At 37.2% G+C, this 24,144-nt stretch overlaps 1 protein-coding gene across 6 annotated transcripts in view; it reads left to right on the forward strand.

Moving 5' to 3' along the window:
• The window catches only part of PH4alphaEFB (prolyl 4-hydroxylase subunit alpha-1), a 294,206-nt gene that overhangs the window by 47,832 nt on the left and 222,230 nt on the right, over nt 1-24,144 (forward strand). For all 6 annotated transcript variants that reach the window (XM_090409648.1, XM_090409645.1, XM_090409646.1 and 3 more), the window contains one exon: nt 8,325-8,476. In XM_090409648.1, coding sequence (XP_090265774.1) covers nt 8,325-8,476 — 152 coding nt within the window. The remainder of the gene's footprint in view (nt 1-8,324; nt 8,477-24,144) is intronic.

Genomic DNA, 24,144 nt, shown 5'->3' on the forward strand with positions numbered 1-24,144 from the left:
TATCTATAATAAATAAATAATTATATGATATTTTAACAAAATAAAATAAGATTTACAAAAAATAGTTCCCCACGAACACGCACCAATAATAAACATTTCATATCTCACAGAAATAACGCGCGCAAGCGTAATGACGTAACTTGCAATGACAAGTGCAAATGAATATTGGCATTAGATCGCAGTGTACTTGCGATCTAATGCCGATTTTTCGTAATCTAAAGCGTTAATCGAATAATTCCAATTATTAACTATTCAATCAATGTCAAAACATAAGCTGTAACCTTTAACATGTTGTATTACATTTATATAATGTTCTTCTAAGCATTGTTATTATTTATAAACACAGACAAAATTTAATTTTTTCAGTTTTTACTTGGGGGTGCTGCAGTGTCGCAGTGCTTATGTACGAGCCGCCACTGGTGGATTTTCTATAAACTTAGAAAACCAAGGTTCCATCAGGCTGGCAGGTAACTAGGAAAATATAATGGAAAGATATAATGGAAAAAAAATATAATGAAAATATAATGACAAGGAAAATAACATGGCTCTGAGTGTATCAGAGCCATGTGGCCAAATAGCGAACACATCATCAACGTAGCAAAGCCATATGGTTGGTTTTGTGGGGCAGAGTTTAAGGCTTTCTTTTCAAAAGTCTTCATAAAGAAGTTGGTCAAGGGTGGGGAGAGTGGTGAACCCATGACTGTCCCCTCTATTTGTTTGTAGAATTTTCCCTACCAAACGAAATAGCCTGAGTTCATTATGAACTAAAATAGGGCTGAAATATCGAGAGGAAATTTAGCCTGGATTGGCTCTAAGTGAATAAGGAGGAGTCCTCAAAACTGACCATTATGTCAGCATGTTGGAGTGTGAGGTTTTCTATGCTGGCTTTAAAGTTGGCTGAGTTTTTTATGTGTGATGGTGTTGCCAGTGTGAGCACTTTGGCCAAATGTTTAGCTAAATTGTATGTGGGGGAATCAATGCCATCCACCTCATTTAGTAACTTCTACAGGCCAAGAAATTACCTTCTTAAGGAGCCTGTGGAGTTTTCTGATTTGTGAGTTGGTAGGATTGTATTCAATAGGGAGGTATTGAATACAATCCCACCAACTCACAAATCAGAATAGGACAGCGAATATCGGAATTTCAGAACACAAGGACTACATCCGTTTTCACCAGGATAGCCACTCTGATCTTGCAGACCATGCTCTGGATACACGCCCTAGAATACAGTGGAAGAAAGCCACAATAATACACTGTAGCAAGTTCAAATTTGAAGGACTTTTCATGGAATCAGCCTCAGCCCTAAGAAACACGCCAAACTTCAACAGATTTGGTTGCATGAGACTGCACCAAATTTGGGAGATGTACATCAGGAGATCTTCAGCCCAACAGCTAAGAATACCTACATAGCCCACTAGGGGGCACCATCAGAACTTTTAGGAGAAACAATAGCTTCCTCGCTTCATCCTCATTTACTGTGTGTAGTGCCTGCATGCATGTGTCTTTATTTTAAGTTCCTTTGAAGATGGCAAAGTGACGTTGCCGAAATATTGGAAATATATATTAAATTTTAATTTAATTTACAGTATCCCTCAATTAACACCTTTAATTAATCCCTCGATGTTACTGCATATATCAAAATCATGTTAATCAAATCTAATAATCAATGGTAAAAAGTACAATTCATCCCTGATCGATTACTGTACTAATAGTTCATTTTATATGGCACTCTTTTAGGAAAGATAAAAAATGAATGCAAAGTAAATGTTTAATAAATACTTGTACCTACATTAGTTACTGCAATTTTTTTTAATCAAAAGAAGTTATAAAGAGTCGTTTGAACAGTTTTAGTTTTTTTCTTATCGGCATAAGTTCTACGATAACAAGCGAAATGACTCCAAACCTTGGCAAACAAGCATTTTTCGATTAACATCTGGATCCATATTTATTACTTGCTGCTTAAGCGATTCTAAACTGTGAAATATTCCATCCAGTTCTTTGACTTTTATTTCCTCTGGAACCTCATCTTCACATTACATTTGTTCGTTGTCTTCATATATGCGTTGTTCAATTTCAAGAAGATTGTTGTCACTGAAATCTTTTGAATTTGAATCCAATAATTCTTTAACATCTTCTGCATCAAAACCGAGGGTCTTCACCAATTGCAGTGATTTCTTTGACCAAGTTGTTCACAGGATTTTGAAAACAACCTAAGTCATTAGCGCATTCTGGCAGAAGGTTTTTTTTTCCAAACAAAAAAACAGTGTTTCACTGTGTAAAACAGCGAAACACTGTTTTACACAGTGTTTCGCTTTCTTACATTTGTTTCTGTATTCTCTAAGAGCACAAGCTGACTTATTTGCCAGGTACTTTTGATATGCTTTCTTCTTTTCCTTCACTACCTCTTTAACTTCCTGTGTCCACCATGGAATTCTGATTTTTCTATCCTTGCAGACAACCTCACCACATGCCTCTCTGGCTGACTCAATCAGGGTTTCTTCAAGGCTTGCCACTGAATCTCCAAAGTTTGGTTCCTGTTCTCAACCTCTTTCATTTTTTCTTCAATAATCTTTATGTATTTTAGTCTACAGTTCACATTGGAGAGCTGCTCAACTTTTATTCGCTTTAAAACTTTTTTACATGTTATTCTTTTCAATATGAAATTCAATTTTATCCTGCTTAAGACTAAAAAGTATCACTTCCAATTTCAAATCCTCTGGTGTCCTGCATCAGTTGAAAAACATCACTATCAACAATAATATAGTCAATGAGACTTTTCTTATTCCTTGCCTGTTCTCTCCATGTGAATTTGTGCACATTTTTATGTTGGAACATGGTGTTAGTAATAACCAGTCCATGTCCTGAGCAGAAATCCAACAGGTATTTGCCATTATTATTAGCTTTGCTCTTTTCTCCAATTTTCCCAAAATATTTTTGTATGTCTTACAGTCATTTCCTACTCTGCTATTTAGATCCTCAACAAGGACCAACTTTTCCTTTTTCATTGTGTCAGTTGCTTTCTCTAAAGCATCAAAAAATTCCTCCACTTCTATCTTAATAGAACCTTCTGTGGGACCATAGGCATAAATAAGTCTCATTATCCAATTCCCCATTCTGATATTTGCCCACATCACTCTACTCGAGACTGACTGCCATTCAAGAAGATTAGCCTCGTATTTTGTGTTGAATACTATGGCTACTCCTTTTTTCCATTATTGTCATTGCCTGAATATAACATCTTGTATTTATTGCTCAGATAGATCTCACCAGTTTTTGTCTTTTTTGTTTCAGTCATCCCTATTATGTCGATCTGGTACTAATCTAATTCCTCAGCTAGCTCCATTTCTTTGCCATTCAGGCTTCTTATGGTGATAGTACCGATCTTTAACTCTGGTAATGTTGAGTTTGGATGTGCTTTCAGATTTGTTCCAGTGGCTGACTTTTCGCTGTTCGCCCTGGTTCCCTGGCGAAAACAACGGGGGCCTTGTTTAACCAGGCGACTCCCCAGCCTGCATGAAATTTTGTCATGTTGTACCATCATTTGTATATTGGTTTAAGCCAATAAGAATACAATTTGGTCGGCTAAATCCCAAATTGGCAGCCCATCCTCTTTTGTTCAGTATCCAGGTAGATACCCAACAGGGTGCACCACGAGAAGGCGAGAATTGGGCATTAGGTCAGAAGCCCTGGTCGGTTTTCCACATTCCTTTAAAGACTATGTGGAGGTCTCCTCTCAGTTATACAGCTTTGACCCTTAAGTACACCACCTTAATTTCATAATTATATAAATTAAGTGGATATTAAATTCAACTTCATTTCAAAGTCGAATACAGAAACTATAAAAGTTTTGTGTGAAAATTGACCAGAGAACTTGCAGGAATACCGCTGTCATACTACAAGTTGTCCTAGCCGAACCTTATAGGAAGTGACGAACGCTCAAAGTGCCCGTATATTTGCCTCCTATTGGTTCATTTTGATAAGGTTTTACTAGTCTGACAGCTGTTTCAAACTCATTGGTTTTCGTCAGAGACTAGGCAGAAACCTAAGAGAGCAAAAAATCTCAGTACTAAGGAACTTAGAGTCAGAGAGGTGTATTTTCCATAAGCAAACTCTCAATTGGTGATTAAAGTATTTACTAAAATAAAGAGCCAAAAGGCTTCATTTCGGCTGACCAGGAGTTCACTTATGGGAAATACACCTCTCCGATGCTACAAGTTCCTTGTAGTACAAGTACCGAGTTTTTGCCCTCTTAGGTTTCTGCCTAGTATCTGATGAAAACTAGTGACTTTGAAATAGCTGTCAGACTAGTGAAACCTTATCAAAATGAACCAATAGGAGGCGAATATATGGGTGCTTTGAGCATTCGTCACTTCCTATAAGGTTCGCTAAGGCAACTCGTGGTATGGTGGCAGTGTATTCCCTCAAGCTCTCTGATCAATTTTCGCACAAAACTATAAAAGTTGTTGGATTTAATGTCCACTTAATTTATATAATTTTGCATCGCCAAAATGAAGCCTTTTGGCTCTTTATTTTAGTAAATACCTTAATTTCAGGTTATGGATTCTGATGCACAAATTTTGAGCACAGTTGACAGATACGAACAGGGATAGAAGACTTTTTGGGATTTAGGCTATTCAGAATTATTCTGCTGTTTTTATGGCAAATGGCTAGAGGAGTCATACAACACGGCATAGTGGGAGATGATTTTCTTGTGAAGGACACTTATGCTAGTAGAACAATCTTATGTGTAGGCTTTGTTATGATGGCACTATCTAGATGTGATAGAGAGAGAGAGCATACTCTGGAGGGAGAGAAGTTGCACCCAGTAGTCTTAGCAAAAGACCAGAAGGACTTAACCACTATTTGAGCAGGCGACAAGTTTTCTTTCATTTGTTCCTTTCAAAGTCCGATTTGATTTCTTCCTTTTAATGGTTATTTGTAGCTGTTTTAAACTGCAATGCACGCTGAGTAAAAAGCTTGAGTTTTTTTCACCTTGAGCCATGTTAAATATTTGATAAATATGATAAATATTTGACTTGAAGTCCCTTGGAACTTTTGTAGATGAACCAAAGTTTAGATAGTGGCTTAGATTTTAAGTAGAATGACAGGTGAAGGCCTTGACTCCTGCAAGAATTATTTTAGTTATTTGCTGCAAGAATAGCTGTAGCAATCAAAAGATTGGCATTTAGCACCATTGTAGTGCAAACTACACGTGAAAAGGAAGCCTGTAAAATTATTATTATTATTATTTCGGGCAATTCCAGGAGTCCTTAGACTCATCGACGGAGGCCCTAAACATCATGTCCACACGACTATGCGATTACATTCTCACAGTATCTATCATACCTTGCCTTGAACTCGTTCACTGTCATAGCACCCACAACAGACTCTGGCAGCTTATTCCACTCATTTACCACTCTAAAAGTAAAGAACCCAGCTCTAACACCCCTGCTAACCACACTCTTGCCCAGCTTCCATAGGTGCCCCCTAGTTCTCCCACCACCAGTCCTGATCTCAAAAATATCCTCTGAATTAATCCTATAGAATCCCTTTAGCAATTTGAATGTCTCAATCATGTCTCCCCTCCTCTGCCTATCAACTAGTTTCTGCAACCCACAAATCTTCAACCTGTTCTCATATGGTTCATTCCATAGACCTGTTATCATCTTAGTCACTCGCCTCTGGATCCTCTCCACCTCCTCCCCATCAAGAAGGAACCGAGGTGACCAAATCTGAGCACAGTAGTCGAGATGAGGTCTTATCAAGGCTCGGTGCAGAGGTACAATAACTTGCTTGTCTCTGCTCGTCAGGGTATTTTTCAACAACCAAGTGAGTTGATGAGCTGATTTAGCTACTTTTGCAATGTTCCCCCTAAACTTCATCTCCCTATCCACCAACACTCCCAAGTCCCTGGCCTCATCAATCTCTTGGAGTACAGTTCCACCAATGTGGTATACTGCTGCTCATCTTTTCACCCCAAAATGCATAACCTTACATTTTGTCACATTAAATTGACATCCATTCTCCTTAGCCCAGAACTCCAATCTATCTAAGTCATCCTGCAAGACTTTGACATCTTCTGCATTCACTATTGCCCTACCCAACTTTGCATCATCAGAGAACAAATGAATTGTTCCACTTAGATCCTTCCCTATATCGTTAATGAACAGATTAAACAGCAGTGGTCAAAGAACGGAACCCTGCGGCACACCACTAGTCACAGGCCGTCTTTTGGACTCTACTCCTGAATAAACTACTCTTTGATATCTCTCCATCAACCAACCACCTATCCATCTCACCAACCCTATATCCATTCCCATGTGTTGTAGTTTACGGATTAGTATTCCATGTGGTATCCTGTCAAACCCCTTTGCCAGGCCCAGCAGTATCACTGTAAACCCATTTCCCTTATCCAGTTCAGCCGTCACCTTGTTATAAAACTTGAGCAAGTTACTGAAGCATGATCTACCCTTCACAAAGTCATGCTGTCCCCTGTACAGTATCTCGTTTTCATCAATCCATTCCTGTATTTCTCCCTTGACTACTTTCTCCAAGACCTTGACAACGACTCCTGATATGCTGATCGGTCGGTAATTTGCAACCGTAGTCTTGGATCCTCCTTTATGCAGTGAAACTATTTTCCCCTCTTTCCACACCTTCGGGACTAAACCAGACCTGAGACTCAGATTAAACAACATAGTCAAGGGTACTGATAATTCCTTAGCCGCTTCACACAAGACCCGTGCCGGTATACCATCCAATCCCACAGATGTGTTCACATTAAGGTTCTGTAATAGACTAGTCACCTCCACTTCATTCATCACTATTCCCATATAAACTAATGGTTCCTTCATTTTTTCAATGTCACCACCTGGATGATATGCTTTTGCAAAGTGCGCGCTCAGTAACTTCACTATATCGACTGATTCAGTGACCTCCTTACCATTGTCATTCCTTAAAATCATTTTGCCGTGTACAGTTTTTTTCTTGCTTGCAGCATATTGAAAGAGCTGTTTGGGATTCTCTTTTGCTTGCAAAGCTAGTTTCCTTTCATAATCTGCTTTTGCTTTTTTTACCACACTCGTTACCTTTCTGGCCTGCACTTCATACCGTTCGTGTGCCTGCAGGTGACCCCTTTCTTTAAATTTCCTCCACAGTTGTTTCTTTTTTTGCAGCTCAAGCTTAATGGTGTTATTCATCCATTTAACACCTACTTGTTTTACTATTCGGACCCTAGGTATACAATCAGCCATAACCTCCTGTAAATGCTCCTTGACCACTTCCCATGCTCTATCGACGTCCAGCCCTTGCAGTTGTACATGCCATGGCACTGATCCAAGCAATCTCCTAAGCTTGTCATACTTGCCAGCATGGTAATTCCACATATACCCTGTCTTAATCGAAAATTCCACACCTTTAGCCACCTCCCAGGTCAAGGTGGTCATAAGAGAGTGATCATAAGGTCACCTTATGATCACTCTCTCACCAATAGGTGGTAACATGGTCATATTCATTACAGTCAAATTCTCAGATGCTATTACCAGGTCAAGCACTCTCACACCCCTAGTATTTTCAATTACATGCTGTCTCAGATAGTTATCCCTTAATAATTGAATAAAATCCTTTTCCTTCCTCACATGTGTCCTCTCCTCCTTCCAATCAGTGTTACCATAGTTGAAATCCCCCATAATAATTACCCTCCTTCCACTCATTTCATCAATTTCCCTATGCATACTATCTCCACCATCTATTCCATCACCTGATCTATAGCAGCACCCAACTGTATATTTTATTCTGCCAGTCTCAATCTCACACCAAATAGCCTCAAATGAGCTCCTTTCACTATCCTGCGATACAACTGCAATTCTCCTTGGCTGCAGTTTATCAGCTATCATCAATAATACCCCTCCCCCCATTTTATTCTCTCTGTCCCTCCTAAACACACTATAACACATTCTATCCCACTAATTATATCATCTTCCGTCAGCCATGTTTCACTAATGCCAATAACCTGTGGCCAGGAAGAGCCAATCAAGGCCAAAAATTCTTCCTTCTTGTTCCTAATACTCCTGGGTAAGTTAGGGTAAATTATGGGTAAGTTATGTTGAATATCCACAATATTTGCTTATTACATAATTAAAACTTATGATTAACTTATATTTATTAAAAGTTTTCAAAAAATTGATTTAATTCTGTTTTAGTTTATTTTATTATTTACCTTAAATCACCGATTTTTAAATTGCTGCAAATGAGTTTTATGATGCTCTTCTGTTAGTGACACAAATAGCTTTTTTTTGTAAGAAAATGTTAATTGCCATATTTAGGTTGAGAGAAGAATATGGAGCACTTTATAGCACTGCTAGTAAAGATGTTCAGACATTTTTAGCCAATCCAGTTAATGCTTACTTATTAGTCAAAAGACTTACTGCAGATTGGAAGATAACTGAAAATCTTATACTCGGAGGAGAAGGGAAAGGTAAATTATAACTTATATAGATTACATTTATGCTTGTATATCTGGTTTAAATGTTCATCATATCGATGAAATTTAAAAAAAACTGCACATATTTATACATAGATTAAGAAATAAGAATTTTTCTCATATAAATTCACTGAAAAATTCAGCAGCATTTTTAATAAAACAAGATAAAGATTATTAATCTTTATCTTGTTTTACTTTCATTTTTATGAATGTAAGAAGTATTAATTAGTAAAGATTTCCTTAGCTACTTATGCTTCTTTTTCTTCTTCTTCTTCTTGTGCTATCTTCTATCGAAGGTCAGCGACCATCTTGGCGAACAAACTGCGCTCTTGTGCTAATCTGAGCAGTTGTGCACTGCTCTTTCCTGTCCACGTCTTGATGTTGTCAAACCGTGATATTCTTTTTCTTCCTCTAGTTCCTTTGCCACCAATTCTTCCTATCAAAATAGTTTGTAGAAGTTGGTATTTGCTGTTTCTCATGATGTGGCCAAGATATGATGTTTTTCGTTTCTTGATTATTTGTACAAGATGTTTAGCTTTGCCAATGGATTTTAAGACATCTTCATTGGTAATTTTTTCTGTCCATGATATCTTTAGCATTCTTCTGTATAGCCACATCTCAAAGGCTTCGATTTTCTTGATGGTTGTCACCTTCAATGTCCATGTTTCAACTCCATAGAGCAGAATAAACCACACGTAGCATTTTAGCATTCGGCATCTGACTTCCATGTTTAGGTCTTTATTGCAGAATTGTGTTATCATTTTCATGAAGGACTGCCGTGCAACTTCAATCCTTGTCTTTATATCTATTTCTGGATCCCACCGTTCATTAAGCCAGCAACCAAGATATTTATATCTTGACACTTGATCAATATTTTTCCCATTGAGTGTCAGTTTCATTGATGAGGCTGGATGTTTGCTGATGATCATGTATTTTGTCTTGTTGATGTTTATATTTATTCCCATTCTTTGGCTTTCTATGTATACTCTGTCAATGAGTTTTTGGAGATCCATAATATTATCTGCAATTAGCACGATGTCATCTGCATATCGAAGGTTGTTAACAATCTTTCCATTTATTGCGATTCCCTCTGAACATTCTTCCAATGCTTTTTTAAAGATTACCTCTGCATATATGTTGAACAGGAGTGGTGAGAGCACACATCCTTGTCTCACTCCTCTTTTGATGTTAATATCACTGGTGGTAATATTGTCTAATTGAACGGTAGCTGACTGATTCCAATACAGATTTGTTATTAGTCTTATGTCTTGTTCGTCTAGCCTTGTTTGTTGAAGGACTTCTATTAAGTTAGTGTGTCTGACTTTGTCGAATGCTTTTTCAAAATCTGTGAAACACATAAAGACAGATTTCTGTTTTTCTATGCATTTTTGTATCAATATTTGGGTACAGAAAAGGGCCTCTCTAGTACCAAAACCATTCCGAAAGCCGAATTGTGTTTCACTTAGAGTTTCTTCACTTTTTCTATAAATTCGATTCTGAATTACTTTCAAAAATATTTTTAATGTTTGGCTCATTAGACTAATAAGTCGGAAGTCACTACAGGAATTCGCTTTGGGTTTCTTTGGGACAGTGATAAATGTAGATTTGAGCCAATCTGATGGAAATTCATCACTTTCATATATTTTATTAAATAGTTTTTCAAGAAGTTTGATGTTATCTGGTTCTATTAATTTTAAAAATTCTGTTTGCACACCATCTGGTCCACTGGCTTTTCCTGTTTTACTTGTTCGTATAGCATTCTCTATTTTGCATTTCATGATTGCTGGTCCTTGAATGTTATCTTTTATATTTATAGGCTTCTGTCTAGTATCATTGAAAAGTTCTGTTACATATTTTATCCACATCTGTGCTTTATTCTCTTCTTCTAGAACTATTTTTCCATTTTCGTCTCTTAGAGACACTATTTGCTTTTTCCTCAGTTTTCCAGAATTTCATTGATTTTCTTATACAGATTGAAATTATCATGTTTCTTCTGAAGCAGTTCAATTTCAGTACATAAATTTTTCATCCAATTTTCCTTGGCTTCTTTTATTTTTTTCTTGATTATGTTATGTGTTTCTGTATACCTGGCAAGGTCTTTGTTTTTGTACATTCTTCTTGTATCAATAAGAGAAAGAATCTCATCTGTCATCCATTCCTGTTGTTTTATATTATTCACATAACCTACTTCTTCAATACTTGTTGTTACGATGGCATTCTTTAAACTATTCCAAAGAGATTCCACACTTTTATTTTCTTCTATGTTAATCTGTTGTAATCGCAGGTTAAGCTGTGTTTTGGCACTTTTATTTATGTTCGGGTCTTTCAGTTTTTCTACATCAATTTTCTTTTTCTTCTTTTGTGATTTTTTAGCTGATTTTAATCTAAGACATACTTCTGCAACTATGGGATTGTGGTCTGATGAGATATCTGCTCCAGGATAAGTCTTTGCACTCTTTATACTACTGTGGAATCTTTTATTTATCAGTATATAATCAATTTGATTTCTGACAATGTTATGTTGGTTATCTTGAGGCGATTTCCAAGTGTACAGTCTTCTGGGTGGAAGTTTAAACCAGGTATTTGCTATTGTTAGATCTTCTTCCTGACAGAACTGGACTAGGTGATCTCCTCTGTCGTTTCTGGTGCCTAAGCCATGTTCACCAACAATTTCTCCATCACCCCCTCTTCCCACTTTTGCATTGAAATCACCCATCACTATGTTTATATCATGTTTCTTTGTTAGGTTTTTAATCTCTTTTAGGTGTTCATAAAACTCTTCAACATCTTCTTCACTTTAGTCAGCTGTGGGTGCATAAGCTTGGATGAATTTATGTTAATGGGGTTTCCCTTAAGTTGTAACAGCATTATCCTTTCAGAATTTCACTTATGCTTAGAATTCTTTTATCAGATAGACAAGATAATTCTAAACATGGATATAACAATTTTTTTTTTTTTCAGATAGACTAGTAATGAGATCAAAAGTAAAATATACTTCTAAGTTGTGGAAACAATTTCATATTTTCAAAATGCAAATTTATTACTAAATAAATTTGTATGCACGGTGTACAGATATTTCAAGCCTGCTTAGTAGGTAGATAGCTGCTCTATGAGGGTGTGCTGAAAAGTTGTGTAATCACCATGAAGGAATTGAGGTAGAACCATGTAACTTACACATTATTCTACATATTCCCCACAAAGTGTTATACCTTTGTTACAACATTGCTGCATCATTTGCAACCCTCTGAGAAAAAAAGTATTTTCTTTGTTGACAAACCAGTCCTCAGCTGCAGATATGACTTCATCATATGTGGTAAATTTTGTTCCTTTCAAGTGTTTCTTAAAATTTGAGAATAGGGAATAATCAGATGGGGCCAGGTTTGGTGAATAGGTTGGGTGAGGCAGACATTGAAAGCTCAAGTTGTGTATTGTCTGTTGGGTTTCATGAGTAGTGTGAGCAAGGTGCATTGTCGTGCAAAGGCAACATGCCTCTGCACAGCATTTTTCCTTCAGAACTGTTAAGTAAACTGCTACTGTAACAGTTTACAGTAGTAGTTGGCAAGAACCTTCCTTGTTTAATTTTGCATTCAGAACTTCTTTGGTCATGGAGCACCTTTGTGTCTCCACTCCATTCACTGTTGTTTGGTCTCTGGGTCATAGTGATGAAGCCATGTTTCATCAACAGTCACATTACAAGTCAAAACATTTACACTGATTTCTCAAAGTGACCCAAAATCTCTTGAGATGATAGCATACATTCTCTCTTTTATTTGGCTTTCAAACATTTGGGGACCCACTTCACTGAGAACGTCTACATATCCAGATGTTAGTAGATTAATGACCCCAACTTGTTTCCTGGATATCCCCAGTCTTTGCAATATTTTTGGCTGGTATTCGTCTGTCATCAAGGATCTTGGCATGGCATGCACTGCAACGATGTTTTCAGGTGTGATCGCTGTGGAACTGAATTGGGGGCATCTGTTGTCTCAGGATACCCAGTTTTAAACTTGGCCTCCCATCTGGCAAATGTGGGATATGATAGTCTCCGAAATCTGACACAGTTTGGTGAATCTCAGTTGTGAACTTTTCTTGCAGCATGAAAAACTTGATGGCAGCCCATACCTCTGTGTCTTCAAATTTGTTCAAAACCTCTGAAATGTCTTCTTATATATCCTAAAAGAAAAAGAACAAATTATTACAATTTGATGGAACATGGGGGTTAAAGGGTTTTGAGATAAATAAAGATAGATAAATAAAGCAATTGAAGTCTGCTTAAAATTATCATCATCTCAACAATCTGTAGGAATTATAATTTACGGTGACTCAAGATCAGCTATAGAGGCAATCAAAAATGGCAATACCAAGCTCACACAAGACACCCATAAACTCTTAACTCAACTAAAGTGTTTAGGAAAAAAGTTGCATTTTACAATGGATTCCTGCTCATGTAGGCATTGATTACGATGAAGCAGCTGATAAATTAGCAAAAGAGGCCAGAGAACTCAACCAAGAAACTCACATGATAACTCTTGCTGATGCTAATGCACTAGAAAAAGCTAAACTAATTCCACTGAAATCAGTGATGCAACATCAAATATCCCAAAACCAAAATTTTGGGATATCTTCCACCATGATAGCAAGACTATGAACAGGACATTATAGAAGAATGAAGATCAATGCAGATGATACGAGAACATATAGAAACTGCAACAACTACCCCAATACTGAACTGACACCCACTCACATCTTTACCTGTCCAGCAATTACAGCAGCCTTGCAAGAAATAGATCCTAATCCTGAACAACATCTCTATACAAACAAAATCATCGACATAGCCAAAGCAGTTCAAGAGCACATGGAAACATCTGAGACTCGTCAAAGGAAAAGACAACAACAACCTGACATCACACACACACAACCCATTCGGGCAGTTTATTTAGGTCCTCTTGCAAAACAACTAGATCTACTTTACTTCTCATAACTCTCCCCAAGTTTGCATCTTCTGCAAACAACTGTATATCATCATTTAAGCCTTTTCCAGTGTCATTTACATACAAATTAAACAACAGTAGTCCCAAAACAGATCCCCTGCGGCACACCACTAGTGATTTTCCTCTTCTGGGATAACACTCTCCCATACACAACCTGCTGATACCTATCCAAAGCCAATCTCCAATCCAGTGCATTAATCTACTATACAACTCCATCTGTTCCAATTTAACTACTATTTTGTAATTAAATTGGAAAATATTAAATTTGATAGATTGTCTTTTAAAGGCTTTTGACAGTCTATCAAAAGCCTTTGCAAAATCTAAATATACTACTGTACATTCACCCCCCCCCCTTACCAATGTATTCGTTACCTTGTTATAATAAGCAAGTTCATTCTAAAACACAATCTTTCTTTAGCAAACCCATGCTATCCATTAAAGAGAATTCTACTGCTGTCCACCCAGTTTTGAATCCTTGTCCTCAAATCAGTGCTACTAGGTCTCTGGTAGCACTGAATAAGTTTCCATATTTAATACATGGAATTATCTGGAAGCGGCAATGAGTGAGTGTATTCCAGGAGATTAAATAAGGTGGATGTAAAATGGATGACTGAGGAGATGAAGTGTGCAGTATTATATATATATATATATTTACATATATTACTTATGATATCATTAGGTGCGTGTGCGCACACACACACAGACAGACAGAGGTAGAGAGAGGGTAATAGTGGAATATATTTTGAATAAAAAACTTGAGATTAATGTGGGTCTGACACAATGGTTATGGATCTATGGTTGCTTCCTTTTTTTAATGTAAATTCCTCCCAAATAAGCCAGTTAAAAAGTTCCATTTTATTTAGCTACTTGTTGTTCAAGTAGTAAACTATTCTACTATTTTCTACCATTCCCACTTCATCTGGATGAAGTGGGAATGGTAGAAAATGTGTTACTGACTTTCATTGGATATTTTCGTTTTTGCACACATGCATAAATCATTTCTCTTCGTAAATCTAAAGCACCATGATGGTGACCTGTAAAATCGATGATATTTCTTTCTGTTGCCAGCAATTTTGCTCATTGAATAATCATTTTGTAGATACATAGCAATCCGATCTTCTTTGATCCATTATCCAAGTTTATAATTTATTTTCAATTTTTCGCCATTTTGCCGGTTTTCTGTGGAGATTTTTTTTTTTTTTTTTTTTTTTTTGCAATTTGCCTCTATTAATTGCTGCTCTTGTTTCCTCCAAGTTGGTACCATTTGTTTTGTAGGCAGAGGCCCAAAGTGCTACTCTGCTGCTCTATTGTCATTCTTTTTTTAGCATACTTATAACTGCGCATGCATAAAAAACACATCGGTGTATAAGGTGCACCAGTTTATAAGACACATTTAGCTAGCAGGACACATCCTAATTTTCTGATAAATTTTATGTAAAAAAATATGCTATTTCCATATTTAATGTACCATCTTCACTGAACATTGTCCCTAAATAGCTGAAATGTTTTACTTTTTCTATAGGTATTGATGTTTTCAGTGTCTCTGCCTGTTTTCATCGTCTTTTTATTGCTCATTTTCACGCAAAATTTATTTAACAGTTATTCAGTTATTCAATTAAATTCAACAGTTCTTGCAGACTTGTACTATTCAGAAGTATAAGGTAATCTGCATAAAGTAAAGAGCTGAGATTAACATTATCGATTTTGATATCAGATTTAATATCTAAAATGGATGACTGAAGAGATGAAGTGTGCAGTATTATATATATTTACATTTATTACTTATTATTATTATTATTCAGGGCTCCATGGAGTCAAAAGACTCATCGTGGGAAGTCCTTCCTAACAACATAAAGGCTGTCAAGACTCATCGAGGGGAGGTCCCCCCTAAGAAACACAAAGTCTATATACCACTCCTTAAACTCATTGACCGTTCTCGCTCTCACCACTCCATCAGGCAATGCATTCCACGGTTCAACCATCCTCCACGCAAAGAAACTGTTAATAATTGGTGGATTTTTATATTGATAATATTCATAGATATTATCTTATATTTAATCCTACCATAGAGAATGATCTCTGTTTCTAACAATTATTTTTTTTATTCCGAGTGTACCTATATGTTATTATGTGCACAAGGGTTCACTCCAATTGGTGCAATGATCTTAACTCTTTCTTTCAGAATCCAAATAATCACTGACTCAAGACCAAAATACAAAATAAACACATTTAATAAAACAAAAACAATATATATACACTTCAAACAAATATTACATAACTAATTAAAAATTAATTGGATCCAAGGCCTTTTAAAAAATAAACTTACACTTAAGACTAGACTAAACACTTTGTTTGCACAATCACAAAATGTTCATAGCCAGTTTTTTCTCTGTCAAGGCCCTTTTCAATAGATACATGACTCTATTCTTCATTTTTACAGGATCCTTTCTCATCACTTATGTAACACACATTAATTCTTCCTGACTTAATTCTATCTCTTTCAGTAGAAATAATAATCAGATCCGGCGTCCTTAATACAGATGAAACTTCCTAATCAGAGTTTTCTCGAAAATTCCTTTAGAACGTAAATAGCAAATTCTTCTTTTATTCACTAAATGCTTATTGACAACTTTACTCTTCCAATTAAAAAAACTTACAGTTCTACGATTCCCTTTTCGGAATCTACTATAAATCTTTCAATCAGTGTTTCCTCCAATATTCCTTTTAAAACGCTTTATAGCAAACTGCAAAAAGCGGAAAACTGCAGAAGAATTTTTAACGCTTTTTTACCTATGTTTGGATGCATTTTTGAAACACGAATCCAAAAGTTGTCTAAATCACCCTCTTCATACATCATTAACAGGCTTCGATCATTTTTTATTTTGGCTAATTCTACTTCTTCAACAAGTGACAAGTTAATCGTTGTAGTTGAAAAAAATGGATTTCTGATCTAATCATAGTCTTGTATTTCAATATTTGGGAAGTAGTGATGAATTTTCTCTCCGAGCATTGTTAAATGGTCAACAATTCGTGAGCTGATATCACATTTTAGTTCACAGTCTGCAGTTTTGGAAAACATTTCAAAATTTCTTCTTTCGCTTTCCTTTTCCAAATTTCTATCTTGTCTCTCATAGCACAAATTTTATCCACTGCTGTTAAGATATTTTCTCCTTTTCCTTGCATACTGGTGTTTATTTTATTTAAGTGTTCAAATATGTCAGTAAGATATGCCAATTTTGTGCACCATAATTTGTTTTGAATTAGATCGCAGAATTCATTTTGTTGATTTTCCTCAAAAAGTTTAAGCATCATTTCTCTCAATTCATATACACGACAAAGCACTCTTGACAGCCAACGAACTTCTGAGTGTAGTATAAGTTTTTTAAATTTTGCCCCCATATCTTCACAAATTTTAGCAAAAAATCTTGATTTAAGAGGTCTACTTTTAATGTAATTGGCCATTTGAATGTCCATAACCTTTTTAAATTCATTTCCAGTGGTTTGCGCGACTAGTGCTTCACGATATAAAAAGCAATGAGTAATTATATTTTCATTCTCTTTCTTTGCTAAAGCTGTGAAACCTTTCGTTGAACCAACCATTGAAGGAGCTCCATCTGTGCATATTCCTACTCAATTTAACCACAGTAAATTATTTTCCTCTATGAAGCAATCTACTTTTTTAAATATATCTTCCTCTAGTTTTCATCGGAAGTTCTAGACAACGCAAGAATTGCTCAATAATTCTGTTAGTATGAATGAAACATATAAAAACGAGTAATTGCGTTAACCCACTGACATCTCTTGATTCATCTAACTGCAATGTAAAAATCATATTATCGTCTTGAAAAATATCTTTTATTTGCAGCTTAATGTCAGCAGACATGTCTTGAATACGTCTTCCAATTGTGTAATCTGCCAAAGGGATTTTATTAACTTCTATCTCAAATTCGGGCCCAAACATTGTTTGAACAATAGCACAAGATTCCTTTATAGTGGTTTTGGCAATAGTGTGTGGCTCCTTGTTTTTGGCAATTATTTGAGCAACCAAGTAACTTGCCTTTTGAGCTTTCTCTGATGTCTTCATTCTCTTGGTGAATGATGTAGACTGCTTCTTTATAGATTTTGAAATTTCCGTAACGTATTCTACTGGATTTTCTGACAAATGACTGTGTTTTGAGGTAAAATGGCGCTTTAATTTGTTTGGTACCATACTTTCATTTACAAGTATCATGCCACTAACTAAACACTGTGGACAAGGATCGTTTTCATTACCAGAAAATGTGAACCCCAATTTCATATAATCTTTATTGTATAAATGAGGCGTGGAAAATTTTCCTTTACACTTCTTCCGTATTAATGCAGACCATTCAACAGTTGATTCTTGCGTAGTTTCCTCTATAGTCAGTACATTTTGTTCATCACAAACGTCACTTTCAGCTTTCCTTTTATTAATTAGAAACTTATCAATTTTATGGGTAATTCAACACCAATTTGATAAATAAAACTGTGTGAATTTATTGTAAGCTTTAACAATAACTAAACATAAAATAAAAGCACCAGCTCTTATTTTCCTTTACACTTCTTCCATATTAATGCCGACCATTCAATAGTTGATTCTTGTGTAGTTTCCTCTATAGTCAATACATTTTGTTCATCACAAATGTCACCTTCAGCTTTTCTTTTATTAATTAGAAATGTATCCATTTTATGGATAATTCAAGACCTCTTCTTCTTCTTCTGCAGCTTCTCCCACTTAAGTGGGGTCACTGTTGATAATGAGTCTCCTCCACACCCTGTCTTGGGCTGTCACCACATCCAAGTTCTTCATCCTCAAGTCCTCTTCTACCAGCTTCCTCCATTTCTTCTTTGGCTGCCCACGTTTCTGCCTTCCTTGCACATCCATCTGCATGACCCTTCTTCCCACATATTCGTCCTCCCTCCTCATCACATGACCAAACCATCTCAACCTTGCCTCCTGTATTTTCGCTCCTAAGTTCGTAACTTTCACTCTACCCCTGACATAGTCATTTCTCAGACGATCTTTTCTGGTCACATCGCACATCCACCTAAGCATTCTCATCTCTGCTACTTCCATCCTGCTGATGTTATTTTTCCTCAGGGCCACAGTTTCTATAGCATATGTCATAGCTGGCCTCACTGCTGTCCTATAGATTTTGCCTTTCAGATTGATCGGCACCCTCTTATTGCATAACACTCCAGCCATCTCCCTCCAGTTCCTCCAACCCGCTTGTATCCTGCATCCCACTTTCTTCTCAGCTCCTCCATCTTCTTCCACTGTTGAACCTAAGTATCTAAAGTCTCTCACCTTCCTGATGACATTTCCTTCCAGCTCCAGATCTGTCTCCTGTCCGCCGCCCACTGTGCAACACATACTCTGTATTACTTCTGCTCAGTCTCATACCTCTCTCTTCCAGTACTTTTTTCCATCTTTCCAGTTTAGTTCCCGCTTCTCTTAAATCTGCACACAGCAAGATGTCATCTGCATACAATATTGTCCAAGGTGCATCTTCTCTCACCTCCTCTGTTACCACCTCCATCACAATATTAAACAGAAACGGACTTAATGCTGACCCTTGATGCAAGCCAACTGTTACTTGAAAACTTTTTGTCTGTCCCAGACAGGTCCGAACATTTGTCTTCACATTTCTGTACATTTCCCGCACCAACCTGACATATTTCTCCGGAATCTTCTCTCTCAGACACCTCCAGACTTCTTGCCTTGGCACTCTATCGTATGCCTTCTCCAGATCATTAAATGCCAGACGTAGCTCCCTTTGTTTCACTCGATACTTTTCCATCATCTGCGGTAACCCAAAGATAGCATCTGTTGTTGATCTACCAGGCATGAAGCCAAATTGTTCCTTTGCAATCTCCACCTACCATCAAGAACCCTTTCTAGGATTTTCATTGTGTGGGACATCAACTTTATTCCTCAGTAATTTTTACAGTCTTGTGCATCCCCTTTACCCTTGTAGATGGGAACAAGAGTACTCTCCCTCCATTCCTTGGGTATATTTTCCTGTTGGCAAACTTTCATGAACAGGTCCCACAGCAGGTCAATTCCCTCTTCCCCCAGTGCCTTCCATGCCTCCACTGGAATTCTGTCGGGCCCACCACTTTTCCATTCCTCATCCTCTTCATGGCCTCCGTCACTTCCATTCTACTGATGTTCTGCACCATCCCTCAGAAGGCTGCCCATCTCCTCTGTGAGTCCTTGCATCATTCAGAAGTCCCTCAAAGTATATTTTCCATCTGTTTCTTATATCCACATCCCTCCATAATACTCTTCCTTCAGCATCTTTGATTTGCCTCACATGTAAGATGTCCTTTGCTGCTTTATTTCTACATTTCGCTAGTTGGTAAATTTTTCTCTGTCCTTCCTTTGTTTCTAATTGATCATACAGATCTTGATATGTCATGGCCTTCGCCTGTGCCACAACTCTCTTGGCTTCTTGCTTTCTCACTCTGTACACCTCTGTCCTCTTCCACTCTTGACGTATCCCACTTCTGCTTTGCTTTCCTCTTAGCTGTCACTTGTACGTTGTTATTCCACCACCAACCATCCTTCTGCTCTCTAATCTTGCCAGATGTCTCACCAAGCACCTCGATTGCACAGCTCAGGATTACTTTTGAATTATGTTTCCACCAATCTTGTACAATTTCCAGTCCATCCGAAATCCTCTCTAACACCCTCTCCCTAAAACGATTCCTCACACGCTCCTCTTTTAAGCGAAACCACTTAATTGTCTTCATCCCATGGCATCCAGAGGTTTTTATCTTCGATCTTATTTTAAAGTCTGCACACCGCAATCAGTGTTGCTGTGCTACTTGATCTGTTGGAATTACTTTACAATTTGCCACAACCTTAAGATGTTTTCTTCTAGTAAAAATGTAGTCAATTTGTGAACTGTTGTTACCACTCCTAAATGTTATCAAATGTTCTTCCCTCTTGTAGAAAAACGAGTTCACAATTGCCAGATCAAACGCTACTGCAAAGTCCACAACCCTCTCTCTTCCTGGTTCATCGTTCCCACTCCGTGGCCACCATGCACCCTTTTACAGTCTCTATTCTGTCTCCCTATGTGTCCATTCAAGTCTCCTCCAACAATCACCATCTCATTTTCTTCCATTTCCCTCACTTCTTCATCTAACACGTTCCAGAACTCATCTTTCTCCTCTGCTGTACAACCAACTTGCGGGGCATATACACATAATACGACCACCCGCTCTTCTCCAAGATCCAATTTCATTCGCGCGATCCTGTCGTTCCTTCTACCCACTTCCAGTACTTTGCCCTTCATTCTGCCACACACCACAATTCCTACATCATTTTCCTTGTTATTCGCTCCAGAGTAGAACAGTTTATATCAATCTCCCAGTTCCTTTGCCTTTCCCCCCCTTCTACCTTGTCTCCTGCACACATAAAATGTCCAACTTCCTCTTCCTCATCGTGTCTGCCACCTCTCTTCCCCTTCCAGTCATGCTTCCAACATTCAGTGTTCCCACTCACAACGTCCTCTCCACCTGCTGGGCTCGCTTCTTTAGCCGCACCCGCCCTTGATGTTTTAGTCCTTGTCCACTTCTTGCAGCTGTAGGGCGATGTGGCTGCACGTCGCTTAAGGGGTACGCCCTAGCCCTTATATCATTTTCTCTTTGACTCATATCATAGTTTGAGCTGGCATTGAAGTTTTACGACCGGATGCCCTTCCTGACATCAATCCTCGCCATTTATCTGGGCTTGGGACTGGCACCTATTGAGGCTAGCTTGCCTTCTTCGGTGGCTGCATAAGACGAAATGACTTAGCAAGATAGGAAAGACTCGCCCCTAGCCCTTGAATACTCTAATAGCCTCAGGGGGAAGGAGCAAGGAGAGGAGAAAGAAGAAGAGGGAACGACCAGTCTACAGAATAATATAACAGATGTATATTACATAAAGTAAGGCATGGTCCAGCATCTGGTACCTCGGGTTTGCCATGCCCGTACTCACTAAAGTGAGCCCTTGAGGTGACGGGTAATTCAACACCAAATTAATAAATAAAACTGTGCAAATTTATTGTGAAGCTTGAACAGTAACTAAACATAAAATAAAAGCACCAGCTCTTCGTTTATTCAAGTTGCAGTTAGAATAAACATCAATAATAACATTTGTATGAATAAGTGGGGCGCTTTATTTTTATTGGTCGAACGATAACAAAACCGAGCGACTACTACGTGATAAAACCACAGGGATGAATTCGGCTGCATTTATTCTCCATTATTTATCGAAATATATTGATATGAAATATTCTTAAAGGTTAAAAATAATTAAAAGATAGTTGGTATATATAATTTTGAAAGTGAAATCTAAATTCTAGAACGCAAAACATCTTACAATTACATTCTATTTAAAGTAAAGTATTTTTGGGACTCCTTAGTGTGGCTCTACACAATTTAGCTTCTGTTTACATTTACTGTCACTCATACTATAGAAAACCCCAACGAAAACGAAACTGATGGTGATGGTTGCATGCAAGTTGGTGTAGACTCAGGGAGGAGGTTCCGAGCGGTTGACCAAATATCTTCTTTAATGGCTAACTAAAAGTCGGTACAATTTCCACAGTCGGAATAATCATTGAAAATTCCACTGTGGAAATTTTCAGTGATTATTCTGTTTAACGTTTTATGTTCACGTGACACACCTTCACACTGCAGCCGACATACTAACGTGTTGCGATACACAGTTTGGAAAGCTCTGCTATAATAAATGGGTAAATAATTGGGCCTCTTTACCAAAGGTCTAGTCTTCACTTTCCTTGGTGTTCTCTGTCATTAGGTATCCATCTGGATACTGAACAAATAGGAGTAGCTGGAATTTTGGACTTTGACACCTAAATGTATTTTAAATTGGCTACAATTGCATAATAAAGCAACACAGTCATATATCATGCTGGTTAGGTTGTCACTCAGTTTAACTAGTATCCCACTGCTTTGTGTAAAGGAATCTGAGTAAATACTAAAAAGTTGTTTCACTTGGTTCCCTGACATAACATCGATAGAACTGAAGGTAGGCACCATCATCATGAAAAAAAAAGTAGATCTAGCAGAGGAATTACAAATACTGTGTTGACATTACTGGTGTTACAGAAAAAAAGAAGACAAAAACGTGGTCAGTTAATGATTCTAAATAACTATAATCAGATTTGGACACTACGATCAACAGAAGAAAGAAGTTGTTGCATTCAGCACCAAACACAAAGATAAACTCCATGATTAGTGAACTAGATTAATCTGGATAAATTTCAGATTGGGAAACTGGGCAATGAGATTTATTTGTACCTATGGTCATGAAGAAGATTCTAGTAGGCAAGGAGAGGGATTTTTTCAATCATTAGAGATCATCTGCCACGAAGAAAATGGAAATCCTGCTTTATTATCGAAGACCTGAAAATAGTATGGTAATCAATAAAAATGAATCCCAGACATAGAAATGGTCTGAGAAAATTTGAAGAAAGGACAAGATTAATAATAACAGTGAGTACCTACTAGATTTCTGTTCTGGACATGGACTGATCATTACTAACACCATATTTCTACATAAAATTGCACATGAATTCATGTGGTGAAAACTCATCCAAAACATAAGTCTTATGTTATTGCTGATGGTAATGGATTTGGTTTAAAGCTTCTTAAGATTATTTTTAATTATCAGCCTGTTTCACTGAATAGATTGTTTCATTAAAGTAAGTTTCATGGCTTACACATGTAACAAAAATTGGAATTTATTAAAAATGCCAATATATTTCATCCAACGTTATTGAACGTTGTCAGGAAGATAGACCATTAACTACATTCAAAAGATGAATCAAAATAAGGAGTCATAAATCATGCATGTATTAGTTCATGTCTCAGTTGCAGCTGAAGTATATGATATTACACTATTAGGGTTCAAAGGAACAATTGTAAGTTGCATTGATTAAAAAAAATAATAATAATATAAAATAATAAAAATAGAGATTTTTATTATTGAATATGGTTCAATTTATATTCAATTTTTATTATTGAATATGGTTGCGAAGCACACAGCCTAGTGGCTGTGTGCTTCGCAACCATATTCCTGGGGAAGGAGTGTCCTAGGTTCGATTCCCATTGGTGACGTGAGGAGCTGAAGGATCTTCCTCAGCCATAGCCAAGTTAGCTGGTCTTGGGTGTGGACAGTAGGGTTTTTCCCCCAGTTTATCCTGGGCTTTTTCATCCTGCAAAGCAGGCAAACCAGCCTTGAGAACTCAACATTACTGACATAGGATATACCGGGTGTAGGACTTGACCACCTTATCCTGTGAACGGTTTGAGGTCCGATGATTAATAAACCCTCGACACTGCAAGGTAAAAGAGGGAAAAAGGAAGATGAGATGAGAATAAAATAATTAAAAATTAATAATTCTTATTGATTAAAAAAAATAAACAATTAATAGCGATTACTTCCCAAAACATGGATATTGGCATATAGTTCGGATGATTTCTTAGTGTTTAACGTTTTTAGAAAAGACAATTGAATTTGAACTTGCTGGAGTGAAGAAGTTTTGTCTGGTTCCAAAGAACTCTGTGCCTTGTACCAATAGTGTGAGGAGCAAGGCCATACTGTCAGATTCCAAAAATGTAATATAGTCTTGA

This window comes from Typopeltis vanoorti, chromosome 19 (assembly GCF_054136105.1).
Source record: "Typopeltis vanoorti isolate ZY-2024b chromosome 19, IOZ_Tvanoo_1.0, whole genome shotgun sequence".
Lineage (NCBI taxonomy): Eukaryota > Metazoa > Arthropoda > Arachnida > Uropygi > Thelyphonidae > Typopeltis > Typopeltis vanoorti.